This window comes from Pseudorasbora parva, chromosome 17, assembly GCF_024679245.1.
Source record: "Pseudorasbora parva isolate DD20220531a chromosome 17, ASM2467924v1, whole genome shotgun sequence".
In the NCBI taxonomy this organism is placed as follows: domain Eukaryota; kingdom Metazoa; phylum Chordata; class Actinopteri; order Cypriniformes; family Gobionidae; genus Pseudorasbora; species Pseudorasbora parva.
In genome coordinates, this window is record NC_090188.1 from 31270818 (window position 1) to 31289123 (window position 18306).

At 42.8% G+C, this 18306-nt stretch overlaps 1 protein-coding gene across 1 annotated transcript in view; it reads right to left on the bottom strand.

Annotated features, from left to right (window-relative positions):
• Positions 1–18306, bottom strand: part of crtac1b (cartilage acidic protein 1b) — an 81067-nt gene that overhangs the window by 24776 nt on the left and 37985 nt on the right. Inside the window, exons 6-9 of the mRNA XM_067422394.1 lie at positions 16662–16796; positions 16415–16560; positions 5176–5312; positions 2584–2666 (exon numbers count right to left, since the gene is read on the bottom strand). Coding sequence (XP_067278495.1) covers positions 2584–2666; positions 5176–5312; positions 16415–16560; positions 16662–16796 — 501 coding nt within the window. The remainder of the gene's footprint in view (positions 1–2583; positions 2667–5175; positions 5313–16414; positions 16561–16661; positions 16797–18306) is intronic.

The window sequence follows — 18306 nt, forward strand, 5'->3', positions numbered from 1 at the left end:
TGGTCTTCTGGGAAGGCATCAACATACTCTTCTTCATATTGAGTCTCAGCCCCAGGCACTGAATGTGGGCCATAACGACATCTCGATGTTAAACGGCCATCTCGTACGACTGCGCCAAAATTAGCCAGCCGTTGCTATAATTAGGAACACGGATACGCTGAAGTCTCATTGGAGGGAGGTGACTGAACTGCAGTCGGTAACCTCTCTCTACAGTATGCAGGACTCTTGTAGACATATTCGGAAGGCACTTCCATGCGCCGAGATAATCTACTAAGAGAATCAGCCTCTCGAAGGTGACCTCTGGTCTTAACTGAGCCTCTGAGCCTCTAGTTTCCAGCCCCCTGAAGCGACTGACTGGCAAGGAGGGACTGAAAATGATTTCTGGTATGCGGACGCACGAGCTGCCCAGTCACAGGTCTTTTCTGAGGTGACTGAAGCAGCTCTCATCCATGGGAAAACGATGTGGCCCGAAGCGTCTGTGACGGCGGAATTACCACATCATTTTCCCAAGAGTGCCGCACAGGAAGCAACCTCGGTTGCTGCTTCCACACGGGAGGGACCGCTCATGGAAGTCCCACAGTTAGGACTTCTTTCCAGCAGCCTTCTCCAGCAGTGAGAGCTATGTTCCTCAGATCGCCCTTCGGCATCGAAGACTGCTGGTGACAGCGCCGCCTATGTTGCCAAGCTCCCAGAGGAGGGGCTCTAGAGGCTGCCCACTGAAGCTGAGGCTGCCCATTAGAGGCAGCCTTCCCAGGTTTAGAGCGACGAGGGAGAAACTACCGAAAGGATGCTGATTGCTTTTTCGCCTCCTGGAATCTGCCGATGACCGAGTTGACAGCCTTGCCGAACAGACCCGAAGGCAAAATCGGGGAGTCTAGGAGAGAAGTCGTCTCTTTCTCCTTCATCCCCGAGAGATTCAAGCATAAATGTCTCTCCACAGTCACCATAGACGCCATGGACAGGCCGATGTTTTCTTGGTGACGCGGAGAGACAAATTTGCAGCCTTTAGGAGCTTTAAAATGTCCTCCGGAGAGGGACCCTTGTCCTCGTTGAGCTCTTTACGGAGGTTGGCCTGGTAGGCCTGCAAGATTGAAAGAGTGTGCAGGGAGCTACTAGCCCACCCAGCTGCCATATATGCCCTGCCCACCAAAGCAGATCTCAGCAGGGTTTTATCTCAGCAGGGTTTGTTGGCCAGACGATGCCGATTCGGGTGACAGATAGCTTGCGAGAGCATCTTTAACCCGCGGCATCACCCCGTAGCCAGCCTCGCACGGCTCCAGCATTTTGGCATAATCCAGTACAGGGGGATTTGATATGCACGCAGAGTAAGGCTTATTCCAAGACTTGCACAACTCATTGTGCAAGTCAGGGAAAAATGGCAAGCCCCAGCGAGGTGACTGAACCTTTGCGACAGAAAGCGATCATCAAGCCTGTTCGCATTTTTAACTTGGCCACAGCACGGGTCAGCACCTCCACCAGCTCTTCTTGGGCCGGTTGATGAAGTGGCGACACATAATCTCCCCGGGGGAAGAGGCCGCAGCACGGGCCCTAGCATGCTGAACACCCAGGCACTCTACACACAAAGCATGTGTGTCCGTGCCCAAAAAAAACGGGGACACGGGTGCACACATCTTTTAAATTCAGTCGCCATCATATATATTTATTTTCTTTCTTTTTTTGACAAACAAAAATAAATAGACAGAGAATATGACACAGAGCACTATGCTGAAGAGCAATAACTGACGCTACTATGTGCCGGTCTCCCGGGTATGTCGTCACATCTACGCCATGATGCAACACCAATCAGGATTGGCATAGTTTCATTCAAACTTCAGATACGCTGTTGCTTAGGGCGCATCCCCAAATTTTTCATTTGTCATAAAAACATTAGAAATTATTTTAGTCACTTTTAATGTTTAATCCGTCCTTCCTGAATAAATTGCCATATTTCTGAATAATAGTGTAACTTTTTCACCTTCCACAATGAATTACTCTGAAAAAATGGGTAAACATAATTTTTTGGTCAATTGACTAACCAGTTAAGGTCAAATTACCTCAACTGTATAATAATATACCTCAACGTGATAAACTGTTTATTTATCTTGACATGGTGACTAAACTCACATTGTCCATATGGATTATAAGAGCAAAACATTATGGTCCATGATGAAGAAGCTACAGACTGGTGACTTTCAGAGTATAACTTAAGGCTTGAAGAATTAGTTTTAAATGTATCAGGGGGAAAAAGCACACTGAATGATTGGCAAGTGAGTAGGTGGTCCTTTGATAGTGTCCAAAAAGCATCAGGACGGATTAGAGTTTGCATGGCTGATAAGATGTGGTGACATGCTGTGAAACAAAACAAAGGTGAATATATTAACAATGTCTTTGTAATAATTTTTTTTGACAGAACATGCTCTGACATTTTTTATTGAGGAGCGAGTATTTTTAAACAAGCTTTGGGTCAACTACATGATATTTTAAGGGGAAAATCTTAAATTTACCATTTGTAAAACTCATAGAATGGATTTACAAAATAAACAGTCCTAAATTTTGATGGAATGAAAGCCAAACCCTTCATACCGGTTCCCCGTCCCTCTGGTTCCGCAGCCTCCCCGACGTTCAGCTCCTCGATCTGTGGATCTCCGTGTTCTCTCCGAGAAACTCTGCCATGGTAAAGATTAATTACTTACTCACTTTCCCTTTCGGCTTGAGAGAGCTCCACACAAAGGAACAGTCAAAGACAAATGTACCTTGTCAGCTGCATGTTATACAACATGTCTCAAAGGAGATATTCATTTACAGGCTCATGAAATCCCGGCAATATTGATTCAGTTAAAACATTTCTGGGGCTGGTAGTTCCTACTTTGTATTTTGATGACTAATAATGCTAACTAAGAGGGATCGTTATACAAAAACCTTAAGTCTTTACTTTCTGTGAACTAAGGTCCAGATTGTTTGAGTTTGGGATTAGAAACAAATATGAAACAATGTTCTGTTTAATGCTACATCCAGTCTTCTCATTAGAAACCGCTCGCATAACAAGGTCGGATGTAGGGGGAATTTCCCATCAGGTAACGTTGTGGTTGGACCGAGCTGTATTTGTGGCCTGATGGTTGGACTTTTTGGCTTGTCGTGCCGTCTGGGCTTACCACCAAATCCCCGAAATAGAGAAAGAGTTTCCATAATTATTTCCTACCTTACAATTTAAATGTTAAAGTAATATCTATGTTACATAATGATAATACTGTTTTGTTAGGTCATTTGGATATAGCAGATAATTAGATGCATGAAGAAATACATTATTCCAGAAAAGATAGCTGGAGGTTATACTTATTGTTTAACTGTTTATTTTTTAAACAATAGATATCTTCTATGAAAAAAACTGTTGTTAACTAAAACTAGTTTTCATCAAATGAAATAAAATAAAATATAAATTAAGAGAAAACAACAAATGTTTTTCTTCAAAACTAATTGATTAATCAAATTAATGCAACTAAAACTGAAATAAAAACAAAAACTAATTAAAGCTAAATAAAATACTTTTTCAATAACTATTAAAATGTGAAAAAGCACAAAACAAAATCTAAAAAATGTCAACTAAAATTAAAATAGCCCATTCAAGATATTAATAAATAGTATAATAAATAATTAGTTTCCCATTCACTTTGGTATCAGATCAGAATTGAAATTCTTAAAACTACTCTGTTGAATAGTCTCAGCTTCGAGAAAATGTTTCGAGTTTCAAGAAATGCATTTATTGTTTTGCAAATGTCGAGGATGATTCGAGAAATGTACCAAAGCGAAAGACAAAAACTGTAATACTAAAATAACACTAAAATAAAACTTGGTGACTATATTATATTCCTTATTAGATTTCAGAACTATGAAGAAAGGATGTTTTTAGTGAATAACGACAAAAACTTTTTGTTTGTCCCTCAGACAAGCTATTGAATGATTTCTTTAGACTTTAAATATAGAGTCATATGTCATATAAGAGTTGTACCCCTATGGAAACAAAAATATATGGAAATGCACTGGAAAATAGAATGCTATATTAATTCACAATACATTTCCATAAATGGGAAACTGTGCTTATATTTTTCAATATACTGCAATATAATGCACTGACCATCTTTCTATGGCTATATATTAAAGCATATAAAATATTTATAAATAAAGACAAAAATAGCATTACATGAAATATTCATGAAGTTTTATCCACTTTAGCCTTTATTGTGTACATATATTGCTCAAGCTGTGAATTTGAACGTATGTACACACGGACGGATTTGTAGTTCCCAGCATACTTTGCTTCTGACTGTTAAAATGAAATGTTATTTCACATGTTTTGCTCAATATTGATATAGGGGGAGATCTGTTTGTTTTTTAATTTGTCTTATTTTGGTATTTAAAAGGGGTTTCTGGTGTGTGTGAGTTGGTGTTACCATTGAAGAGTGGAGCCTGTGGTTAGGTTGATGATTGGCTAAAAATCCCTCTGGCCACTGTGCAGGACTTGTATTTGTCATTCCCAAGATGAAGTGACACTGTATTGACCGCAGAAAGCAGCCCTACACCACACTAATAAATGACTGTGGTCTAAATCCAGCTGTTTCAGTTTTCATTTATTTCATTTAATACTAAAAAAGTATTGATACAACTTTTTTCCACATTAAGACTATGTTATTATATATAAAAAGTAACGGCAGTGCTCTCTTCAACACAGTGGTAGCCTCTCTTTGCTAATTTATTTAGCAAAGTGTAATATACGTGCAATATATTACACATGCAGTACCATATCTGATCACATATATTTTTATGAAATATATTAATGAATATAGAATTACATACATTATGATATATTAATAAATATAGTCACATTATTCCATTATTGAAAAGCGGCAACTCCTTATTTATTAGTCAATATATTGTAATATATTAACAAATTATTCCGTATATTTTCAAATATACCGTTATATCATTTAATATATTGATCATTTATATATAGGGAAATATATTTTCTTTCCGTAAGGGTATGGACTATTTTTAATGTATTTTTAAGGCAATTTTGGCCATTTTTGGAGTTCGATAGTGCTTGCTAAACATCTCCTTATGTGTTCTGCGCCCCTCTAAAATCTAGCCTATTGCATTTCAGTATAGTATTTTTGTACATACCTAAAAAGTCTGTTGGCTGAAGGTCCTCTGTAGGCAATGTTGTTGAAAAAAACCTCCAGTTCATTGTCATTATCGAAGTCAGCTACGATGACAGTGCGAACAGGAGATGGCATGGAAAACTTCTGTGTGGCAATGTCCTGTTACAGAGATCAAAATTTGAAATAACTGTTTATATTCTTGACAATTGGGATCAGTCAAACAAAGAATATGCTTTATAAATATATGTTATGAATGTATTGGATATTACAAGCTCACTTATAATGTATGTGTCCCTACAGAATAAACTGGGACAAGAATGTGTTGTTGTTTTTTCTTCTTCGCTGATAGGATAACGTCAGCTTTAGTATTTGGAGAGTCAGATGTATGATATCTTATGACATAAGCTGCAGGTAAATCAATCACAGTCTAAAAACTTCAGGGAGTGGGAGCAGAAAAATGTAACTGCTAACGTCACGCTTCGATAGTGCAGCAACGAGTCATGGAAGAGTTATTGAGCATGCTGGCACTCTCTCAAGTATTAACCCCAATTTTAATTATAGGGCTCATAAAACCTGCAGGTGAAAGCCCATGAAGTGACCTTCTGCTGTCTGGTTGAAGGAGAGGTGATGGCCATCTCTGGACAGGACCCAGGAGGGGGGTACAGTTGAGCATGAGACAATACTGATCATCCCATGCATGGATGGATAGATGGATGGAAGAACGGACAGACGGATGATTTTTTTTATAGATTGGTAGACGGACAGAGGTGCGTTTCCTGTACAATGACGTAACTCACTGCCTAACTACCATAGTACGATGCCTCACTGAATAAATCAACTAGCTTGTCACGACTGTTTCCAGAAACCGTATTGTCACAAATCTGTCGTTCAATTTGAATACTTTATATTCTGTTTTGTTTTGTTTTTTGTTTTCCTTGCACGATATGACTGTGGCAAGGGGGGCGTGGTTCAGCGAGGTCTGCAGCGGGAGAGAGAGCCGCGGGACAAGCGGTAAGTGAGTGGGTTGGAAGCAGATTAATAACACCTGTCTCTCGTTCCAGTAATGAGCGCGGGGACGGTATAAGAGATCGGTGGAACCGGAGACCGAGGAGAGAGAGAGTCGGACTGTTGGTGCGAGAACACAGAGACTGAGTTTACCCGGAAGCCGGAAGTGCCGCGAACCGGAAGTTATTGTTGCTTATGAGTTTGACTGAGAACACACGAAGAAGTGTGTTATTGACATTGAGAAAGAGAAAATAAAGATACGCATCAACAGTCCAGCCGACCCCTGTGTCCTCTTCCTTCCTTACTATATCGAACTTGTTACACTGGTGCCGAAACCCGGGAAGGAAGTAGGACCGCGCCGCCGCCATGACAACACCAACGCCCTCCGCCTCGCCGTTTGCGGACATCATCACCTCTCTCACGGCCCTCCATCAGGAACAACACCAGTCCATGCTGGACCTGCGGGCGGACCAGGAGCGCCGCTTCGAGGCCATCGTCCGCGGCCAGCAAGAGGACCGCGAGAGGTTCCGGAGCTGGATCGACCGGGAGGTTCGCACCGAAGCCGCCGGGCTCGCCAGCGCACCGGTCCACGTGCCCCTACACAAGATGGGGCCACAGGACGATCCCGAGGCCTTCATAGACCTATTTCAGAAGGCCGCGGAGGCCTGCGGGTGGCCCCGGGCACAGTGGCCGGTGCGCCTCATTCCTCTGCTGACCGGAGAAGCCCAGGCGGCCGCCCAACAACTGCCGGTGGCGAACCTCCTGGAATATGAAGACCTGAAGAGGGCCATCATCCAGCGGGTCGGCCGGACCCCAGAGCAGCACCGCCAGAGGTTCCGCTCGCTGGAGTGGGGCGAGGCCGGCCGACCCTTCGCGATGGCCCAACAGCTCCGGGACGCGTGCCGCAAATGGCTATTGGCCGGTGGAAGCGACGTGGACCACATCGTCGATCTGGTGGTACTGGAGCAGTTTATCGCTCGGCTACCCAAGAAGACCGCCGAGTGGGTCCAGTGCCACCGGCCCACGTCGCTGACGACGGCCATCAACCTGGCGGAGGACCATCTGGTGGCGTGCCCGGGGGTCGGCGAGCCCCTACTAACCTCTCCCTCTCTCTCTCCCCCCTCTGTCTCTCCCTCTCGCCCTGTCCCTCTCCCCAGGTCCCGTCCTCCAGGCCCTCCTCGCGTTCCCCCCGGAGGCCGGGGTGGGATGGGCCCAGGACCGTCCGGGAGTTCGCGGGCTCCGCCCAGGGGGGCGGGGCCGCTGGGGGCGGGTGGCGACAATGGCTCCGGTTTCACACCCTCCCCGCGCTCATTTTCCAACCCACTCCCCGCCGCAGGGGTGGCGGGTAAGCCTGGGCTGGCCTGCTGGCGGTGCGGTGATCCGGATCATTTTGTGGACCGATGTCCGAGGATGGACATCGGGACAATGATCCGGATCCCGGACGTCCAGCGGACCACCCCCGATCAAGCAGGAGAGTACCAAATTCCTGTAAGTATCAAGGGGGGTACATATCAGGCCTTGGTGGATTCAGGATGTAACCAAACCTCGATCCATCAAAGCCTGATGCAGCCTGGGGCATTGGATACAAGCCGCATGGTTAAGGTGCGGTGTGTGCACGGGGATGTGGTGGAATATCCGGTTGTCCCAGTCACGATACAGTTTAGGGGGAAAAAGCATAGTGTTGAGGTGGCGGTTAGTCCCCACCTCCGGCATCCGCTAATTCTGGGGACGAATTGGCCCGCCTTTTCGGCGTTATTGGGGTCGTTATGCGCGGATGCCGCTTGGGAAATCAAGGCTAGGAACGGGGCGGTGCGAGTGCAGGTTGGCGAGACTGATACGGGACCCTTGGGAACAGCTTCAGAGGAACCGAGCGGGGTCGAGAGACTGATTCTCTCGGACCGCGATGACTTCCCTCTGGAGCAGTCGCAAGATGAGACTCTAAAACATGCTTTAACAGGTCCGCACTATCGACGGTCAGTCCCTCCAACCCGCATTGCCCGTCACGTATCCTTATTTTGCCATAATTAAGGATAGGTTGTATCGAGTGACCCAAGACGCTCAGACAAAAATGGATACAACCCAGTTGTTAGTACCAAAGAGCCGCCGGGAAATGCTTTTCCAGGCGGCTCACTCTAACCCGATGGCGGGCCACCTGGGACAGGCGGCCACGCTGAATCGTTTAATGACCCGATTTTTTTGGCCAGGCATTCATGACAATGTGCGCAGGTGGTGCGCGTCTTGTCCTGAATGTCAGTTGGTGAACCCACTGGCCGCCCCAAAAGCGCCATTGCGCCCCCTACCATTAATGCAGGTCCCCTTCGAGAGAATTGCGATGGACCTCATCGGGCCACTAGAGCGATCCGCACGCGGACATCGTTTTGCGCTAGTTATCGTGGACTACGCAACACGGTATCCGGAAGCAGTGGCTCTCCGCAACATCTCGGCGAAGAGTGTTGCGGACGCACTGTTTCGTTTAATCTCCCGAGTGGGGATTCCGAAGGAAATCCTTACTGATCAAGGCACGGCGTTTATGTCACGCACGTTAAGCGAATTGTACGGATTATTGGGCATTAAATCCATTCGAACAAGCGTCTATCACCCACAAACAGACGGCTTGGTCGAACGGTTTAATCGCACTCTTAAATCCATGATCCGTAAATTCGTACAGGAAGACGCCAAAAATTGGGATCGGTGGTTAGAACCCCTCTTATTCGCTGTGCGAGAGGTTCCACAAGCCTCCACGGGGATTTCCCCCTTCGAGCTTCTCTACGGACGGCAGCCCCGGGGGGTGCTGGACGTCCTACGAGAAACTTGGGAGGAGGGGCCTTCTTTGGCCAAGAACGAAATTTAATATGTGCTGGACTTGCGAACAAAACTCCACACCTTGGGGCGGCTATCTAGGGAGAATTTGTTGCAAGCCCAGGACCGCCAAAGCCGGTCGTATAACAGGGGTACGAGACTACGCAAATTCACACCGGGAGAGAAAGTGCTCGTATTACTCCCTACATCGAGCTCTAAATTAATGTCGAAGTGGCAGGGGCCGTTTGAGGTCGCACGACAGGTTGGAGACCTCGATTATGAAGTGATACGGTCCGATAGGAACGGGGCACGTCAAATATACCACCTCAATCTCCTTAAGAAATGGAATGAGGTGGAATCAGTGTTGTTGGCGACGGTGATCGGGGGAGAGGATGATCTCGGGCCAGAGGCGAGCATCAAAGCACAATCGGTCGCGCTGGCCCCTGGGGGAGATCACCTCTCACCGTCCCAACTCACTGATCTATCAAAACTACAGGCGGAGTTCGCCGACGTGTTTTCGCCCCTACCGGGACGTACCAACTTAATTCAGCACCATATCGAGACCGAGCCGGGCGTGGTAGTTCGCAGCCGGCCGTATCGCTTACCTGAACACAAGAAAAAAGTAGTTCAGGAAGAATTAGGGGCAATGCTCGATATGGGAGTAATAGAGGAGTCCAACAGTGACTGGGCGAGCCCGATCGTTTTGGTCCCTAAGACCGACGGCTCGGTCAGGTTCTGTGTGGACTACCGCAAGGTGAACGCAGTGTCGAAATTCGACGCGTATCCAATGCCGCGGGTTGACGAGTTGCTTGATCGGCTGGGCACGGCTCGATTTTATTCGACATTGGACTTAACGAAGGGCTATTGGCAGATCCCCTTGTCTCCATTGTCCAAAGAAAAGACAGCTTTCACCACGCCGTTTGGATTACACCAATTCGTCACGCTTCCCTTCGGCTTGTTCGGGGCACCCGCTACCTTTCAGCGCCTCATGGACAGGATTTTGCGTCCCCATGCCGCATATGCTGCTGCCTACCTGGACGATATCGTGATTTACAGTCACGATTGGCGGCGGCATATGCAGCATGTCAGGGCGGTCTTGAGGTCGCTGAGGGGAGCGGGGCTCACGGCCAATCCGAAGAAGTGTGCAATTGGGCGGGTGGAGGTAAGATATCTGGGCTTCCACTTGGGTCATGGACAGGTGCGTCCCCAAATTGATAAGACCGCCGCAATTGCAACCTGTCCGAGACCCAAGACCAAAAAGGAGGTAAGGCAGTTCTTGGGGCTGGCGGGATATTATAGACGGTTTATACCAAATTATTCGGACCTCACCAGCCCTTTGACTGACCTTACTAGAAAGGGGCTACCAGATACGGTCCAATGGACGGAGCCGTGCCAGCAGGCCTTCACCCGAGTTAAGGCTGCTCTATGTGGCGGGCCGCTTTTACACTCCCCTGACTTTTCTCTCCCTTTTCTGTTGCAGACTGACGCGTCGGACAGGGGGCTGGGCGCAGTCCTGTCCCAGGAGGTGGAGGGGGGAAGAGCGGCCGGTGCTGTACATCAGCCGCAAGCTCTCCAAGAGAGAGGCTAAGTACAGCACCATCGAAAAGGAGTGCCTTGCCATCAGGTGGGCCGTTCTCACCCTCCGCTACTACCTTCTGGGGCGGGAGTTCACCCTCTGTTCGGACCACGCTCCTCTCCAATGGCTCCACCGCATGAAGGATACCAACGCGCGGATCACCCGTTGGTATCTAGCTCTTCAGCCTTTTAAGTTCCAGGTGGTCCACAGGCCGGGTGCTCAGATGGCTGTGGCCGACTTCCTCTCCAGAAATGGGGGGGGGGGGCTGCAGGCCGGACGGCTCCCCGGCCTGAGTCGGGCGGTGGGGGTATGTGGCAAGGGGGGCGTGGTTCAGCGAGGTCTGCAGCGGGAGAGAGAGCCGCGGGACAAGCGGTAAGTGAGTGGGTTGGAAGCAGATTAATAACACCTGTCTCTCGTTCCAGTAATGAGCGCGGGGACGGTATAAGAGATCGGTGGAACCGGAGACCGAGGAGAGAGAGAGTCGGACTGTTGGTGCGAGAACACAGAGACTGAGTTTACCCGGAAGCCGGAAGTGCCGCGAACCGGAAGTTATTGTTGCTTATGAGTTTGACTGAGAACACACGAAGAAGTGTGTTATTGACATTGAGAAAGAGAAAATAAAGATACGCATCAACAGTCCAGCCGACCCCTGTGTCCTCTTCCTTCCTTACTATATCGAACTTGTTACAATGACTTAAATTATAATTTGTCTACCTTGTACTTTTTGTGCCATTGCCTGGAATAAATGAAAAAATGAAAAAAAAAAAAAAAAATGAATCACGTTGGTTAAAGGTCCCATGGCATGACATTTTAATTTTATGAGATTTTTTAACATTAATACGAGTTCCCCTAGCCTGAATATTGTCCCCAAGAGGCTAGAAATGTTGATCGGTGTAAACCGAGTTCAGGCTGTCTTTCTCTGCCTTTGAGAAAATGAGAGCCCAGACGGGCTGATCTTCAATTCTCCTTATATGACATCATACCAGGATAGGTTTTCTCCCCTTCCTCTGCTTTGCCCATCAGAGAATTAGTAGAGAATGGATTCAGTTTCAGTCGCGATGTCAGCAGCACAGGCTTTACCATTCAGATTCAACAGCACCGCCACAAACAGTGAGTAACAGTGTTCATTAATGCCTGATCTGGGATCAGTGATGTGTAGATAATCATTCAAGTTCACACAGACTTTCTTTCTAAATCGTTTAATACTGTCAGTCTGGCTGTCAAGCCAGTGACTAAAACAATCAACTTCACGTCGTTTCTGTTAGTAGCATGAAACAAATCTGTTGTTTAAATGATTAAACTACAGAGAGCGATCAAATAACACTCTTTATAATGTTCAGATCTGTCAATCACGTATAACAGAAGCTCTCAACAGAAGCTCTTACAGTATTCATGTCGATGTGGGGTTTGTTTGCTGTTAGCTGCGGTTAAAGGATTTTGTGAGTGAAATAATGTTGGAAAGTTCACTCGTGTTTATTCAGAGTTCTCAGATACAAACTCAGGTTGCGCTGAAGCTGCTCGAGCCTGACTAAACCACGCCCCCTCTGCACGTAATCTCATTTCAAATGCAGATGTCAGCCAATCACAACAGTGGGTGTTTTCACTGATGTCTCACAGCAAACACGCCTCTTAAAACAGGGCATTCAAGCCAGAGGGCTAATATCAGTATAGAAAAAAATGACTTTTATTTCTAAATTATGACTTTTTTTGTATGTAAAAACCATACTAACAATATAAGTATACCTCAGGAAACATTATAAAATAATAAAACAATCCATGCCATGGGACCTTTAATAATGTCACGCAGGTGGTGGAGTAATAACTGCTTTTAATTAATTATTTTGAGAACATATTCATGCTAGATTTTTGGCTATAAATTATGGACATGGCACCTGAAGACTAATTCTTATTTTTCTTAGTTATTTTGCTTTATTTTCAGATTCAATCATAGGCTTGTTCTTGAGTAGTAGAGCACGTACGCACATGCACACTCTTCATAAACAAATTTAAAAGACATAAATTACATTTGTATGTATTCGAGATAAAAGATTGTACTAACTGTCAGCTTGCTTATTTTGCTCAAGATGAGGATTTATTAAGTCCAGATGTCATGCAAACAAGAAACTCTGCTTCAAACCACAAGTCGAGAGCGTTTGTTGCAACCAAGCAAGTTTGCGATTCTGTTTGCGAATGTTTGCTCGAACTATGGTTTCGGGAAACTCCGGCTGGTTGAACGGCTGATAACGACTGAACTTGCGACCATAGTTGGCTAACGATGCTTTTGGGAAATGCACCCCTGAAACACACACAAATCGACAGTTCGATATCTAGAATGACAGACAGACAGACAGACAGACAGACAGACAGACAGACAGACAGACAGACAGACAGACAGACAGACAGACAGACAGACAGACAGACAGACAGACAGACAGATAGATAGATAGATAGATAGATAGATAGATAGATAGATAGATAGATAGATAGATAGATAGATAGATAGACAGATAGACAGATAGACAGATAGACAGATAGATAGATAGATAGATAGATAGATAGATAGATAGATAGATTTGTTCACCCTTATTATAACTAGCACATGCACTTACACTAGATGGTGACCTTGTTCAGCCAAAGTTTAATCAACACATAGAATAACAAAGCGTCTTAATCACAATGCAATTATACATGGCAAAGGTCACAATATCCTACACTGATGCACAAATCCTTCTGTAAGCTCTCCCATAAGACATTAACCCAGCAATTGACCCCCATAAAACAGCTTCCTGCTGACATTTATCTCTGTACTAAAGAAGCCAATCACTGCCGCTAACACTGGGATCAAACTAAAGCCACAGCGCTGATCCATCCATAACAACAATCCAGTCAAACACAATTGTCTTACACACTGGTAATACGGCTTCATGATTTACTATTGCTGGAAAATAGATACAGTTTTCGTTCCTTGTGTGAGTGTGTGTGTGTGTGTTATTTATTTAAGAAAAAGCTTGCTTACATAGCATAATTAAACCATTAGTTCAAGATTAGCAGATTTCCAAAGTCTGATTGGCCCCGTAGGACAAATGTTTCTCTTAGAAAAAAATAAAATTAAGGAGAGCAGATTGAGATGCTTTAAGACTTCTGCATGTCAGATGTCAGTCTCCTCTTCTCATCAAGACTGTATTTATTTGACTACAGTAAAAACTTTTACAGTAAAAAAAATATTATTGTTAAATATCATTACACCTTAAAATATGAATGGGATAAAACTAATACAGAGGCAGAAGTGGGGAAGAGTAAAATATTACTCTTTGGAAAGGCGGATTTAACAATAGGAAAACTGTACCGTGGAAGAATACACATATGGGGTCACCATGGGGAATCACAACTCATGGGGATTCTTGCTCAGTACAGGGGTTGAGCTGTGTGGGCCTGCACTCGAGTGCTGGCCCTGGTGTCGGTCGCTGGATTCATGATTTGGATCGCCAAAGTCACGCGGTTTGACATGCGATCCGAATCATGAATCGATACGCTGATTCATAACGGTTCAAAGCTTTGTTTTGAAATCGGCCCATCATTATATAAGTCGTTATTTAGTTGTTGTTTTTTTTGTGCACAAAAACTAGTGCACAAAGGAGGAGGCAACACTCCGAGTGGAGTGAGAGTCAGACTTACCTTTGGATTGGTACCCCAAGATGATGGCATCCACTTTCCAGTGGGCCAACCTCTGCTTGAAGATAACCTTTTCATTCTGCTGACCTCCAAAGCAGACAAAGAATGCTTAGAGCTCCTGAAGATCAGTGTGTGTTCCATGTAAACATGCAGTGTGTGAACAGGACACAGCAATGCCAGGGCTGGATCTGCCTCCTCCAGGGCCAGCGTTTGCAAGATCTAAGACCCAACTTGGGAATCTGCACATAAACCTTGGCGGCCCTACCATTGTGGGTACTGCGAGTGGAGGAGGCTGCAAAGCAGCTTTAGGCAGTGACTTCTGAACCTCCTCATGCACTTTCAGAAAGAAATGCACCAAGGCGGAACGCGGCTGAACTGCGTGCCCAACGCAGGAACCAATCATCCAACCTCGAGTGCTCAGGAAAAGGTGGAGGGTTCACTTGAGTCTGAAGGCAAGCATGCCGTCAACTCTGCATTCAACTCTTACCAGTGGTGTAAAGTAACGAATTACAAATACTCTCGTTACTGTAATTGAGTAGTTTTTCTCAGGTATTGTACTTTTTTAAGTAGTTTAAATACAGTGTACTTATACTTTTACTTGAGTACATTTTAAGTGCTGTATCGGTACTTTTACTGCGCTATTTTCCCTAAACCTGATGTCGCTACATTATGTTTTTTTTTTTCTTCCTGTCAACGTAAGTGGCTAAATCGTGAAATTCCCTTAAACAATTACTAAAAATTGCACGCACAAATGGTCCGTGTTCTGTTAGCGCTGCACAAGCTCGCGGTGCCATCCGCTAGAAACACTTAATTTAGCTTGATTGTTTGCCAGTTTCAAAGTGCATTAGTTATTAACCGATCGTCACTGCTAGATTTTTGTCCCTTACATCGATTTTGTTTAATATGTAAGCGCATTAACCTGCTTTCTGTCAGCTTATTGAAGTGCTTATTTTAATGTAATGTGTTCTCAAATGGCGATTTAAAATTGTAGTCCATGTATAAAGCAATAAACTTTCATAAAACATTCGATTTATATTTAAATAAGGTTTATTTTTCAATTGCAAGCAAAAATAATCAGTGGTGAAAATTGTGAGTTAGCTTACTCGATTCAGATTTATTAAGTGTATTCTTTTTTTCAGAGAAAAAATCCATTGAAATTAAAGCAGCATGAATGCATCATGAAAAGAAAGAACTCTGCTTTTTTTCTTTTCTTTTTTTTTACGTAAAATTGTTAAAGTACAGCGCTTTGCAACCTTTTTTTAATTAACCGCAAGAAAACTTCTACAAAATGGTTGTCATAAATGTTAGCCTACCAGATTATTGGTTGATTTGATGCAGTCTCAAATATTACATGGCTGTATTTTTAGTGCTAAATGTCAAAATTAAAAATAAATATTGAAATACTGTTGGTGATCTCATGTTTTTTTTTTTTTTTCTTACTGAGAATCATCCATAGAAGAGTAAGCTACATTTTTACTTTGCAGAGTATATGGTGGAATAACATTCATGACCTAATACTCACTAATCACTAGTACTTTTAAAAGGGCTACTTTTTACAACTACTTTGAGTAGTATTCAGGACAGGTACTTTTTTTGACAAATAACTACTTCTACTTGAGTATGCTTTCTTAGAGTATGCGAGCTTCAGTACTCGTTCTACCACTGACTCTTACTGACTCCGAACTTTTACACAGATTAATAAATGAACAAATATTTATCACAACATTCAGACTTGATTCAGTCAAGCTCTCAGCAAATTATAAAACTTCCTGCATGAGTCTTGTGGAAAAAAAAGAGGTTCTTCAATCTTACTGTGACTAATTACAATCACTGTGCTTTACCAGCAGAAACGAAGGCCAGGTCGCTGCGCAAACAATAGTGCAATGATTAGAGAATAATTGAATACGCTAATCAGACAGCAGATGTTATTATTTTATCCTCTGTCTTCTGTCATGAGGATTTAATTATGCAGCTTAAAATGTAGGGATCATGTTTTGTTCTGCATTACAGAGATGAAGCCTACCATTCAGTATGTATTCACATCTAATAAAAACAAAACTAGATTTGCATTTCCTGAAGGAAATACCAGTGCTTGCAGAGTAGCTAAAGAACAACATTAACATCTCAGGCCTCGCAAGCACTATAATAAACTGTATTAGCCTCCATTACCGATAAAAGCATAAGAAAATTGAGATTTTAAAATCTGCACCTTAAACCTTTGCTTGCGATTGTTGCTTAGCTGTAGAAACAGACGATGAGGCCCATTCCAGTTTCCATAGACAATGTCTGTCTTCCCATCACGATTAAAATCAGCTAACGCCACTCCACGGCCATGCTGCATTGGGTCATCGACCCCTGCGACAACAAAAGAGCAAATATTTAATTAGGTATATTTTCTGTAAAATTGTAACAAATACACCATTCATAACCAAATAATCAAGGAAAAGAATGCTTACCCGCTTGTGCCGCCACATCTGTAAATGTACCATCGCCGTTGTTGCGAAACAGGAAGTTAGGGCTGTACTCATTGTCACAGAATATATCAGGTAGGGTCTGACTGAGGATCGGACCGACCACGACCCCCCGCCCCCCTATAACACACAGCAGAGACGGCCATCATCACCAAAAGCACAGCAGAAATCGTTAGTGGCTTTCCAGCTCATTTCCCCAGCCCCGGCTCACTGCTGCTTTTGCTGACACAGACTCTGGCTGCCCATAATCACATTACAGGGAGTGTGAACATGTGCATTTAAAAAGCTTTCCTTCAACACATCTTACCCGGCGATCACTATTCTACAGCTTGACCTCTGTTTGAATTACAGCAGCAAGTGTAATTTTATTTGTATAGCATTTTTCACAATGCACAATGTTTCAAAGCAGCTTTAAAGAAAATTGTGCCTTAATGTCTATAAGTCTGGCAGAGAAGCTTGTCTGTATGCTAAACATGAGTATACATTGGAGCATACATTTGGGAGTTATTTTATGATTTTTTTTGTAAGATTTTTGATTTGATTTTTGTAACTTGTTACATAAAAAAATAATAAAATAAAAAAATAAAATAAAATAAATATTGCAGTTGAAACCATAACATGTTTTGTGTCATTTAAATGTGACAATATGTGAATAACTGGAATAAAGTATGTAAATTAAATAAAAATGCATTTAGAATATAAATAAAACAAATTTTGATTGAAGCTATTTCATGTTTCTCATTCAAACATGTGAAAAAATGTGAGTAAAACATATGAAATCTGAAATATGTAAATAAAATAAAGCATTTTTAATATAAATGGAAAAAAAAACATACAAAACATTTTTGTTTAAGCCATTCCATGTTTTGAGTCGTTCAAACTTATGTGAAAATATGTCAAAAATGTAAATAAAATATGTTAAATATTAAATATGTTACATATTGTGAATAATATATATATTTATATATATATATATATATATATATATATATATATATATATATATATATATATATATACACATACATACATATAATATATATATACATACATACATATTATATATATATATATATATATATATATATATATATATATATATATATATATATATATATATGTATGTATGTATGTATGTATGTATGTATGTATGTATGTATGTATGTATGTATGTATGTATGTATGTATGTATGTATGTATGTATGTATGTATGTATGTATGTATGTATGTATGTATGTATATATATATATATATATATATATATATATATATATATATATATATATATATATATATATATATATATATATATGTATATATGTATATATATATATATATATATATATATATATATATATATATATATATATATATATATATATATATATATATACACACACCCTCAGAAAAAAAGGTACAATGCTGTCACTGGGGCGGTACCCTAAGGTACAAAAGAGAAAAGGTACATATTTGTACCTTACTCACCCCTAAATGATACATATTAATACCTTAATAGGTACATATCAGTACTTTAAGAAAGTGAATTAGTACCTTAAATGTGCAGAGTAGTACCTTGAAGGTTCATATTAGTACCTTTTCTGTTTTGTACCTTAGGGTACCACCCCAGTGA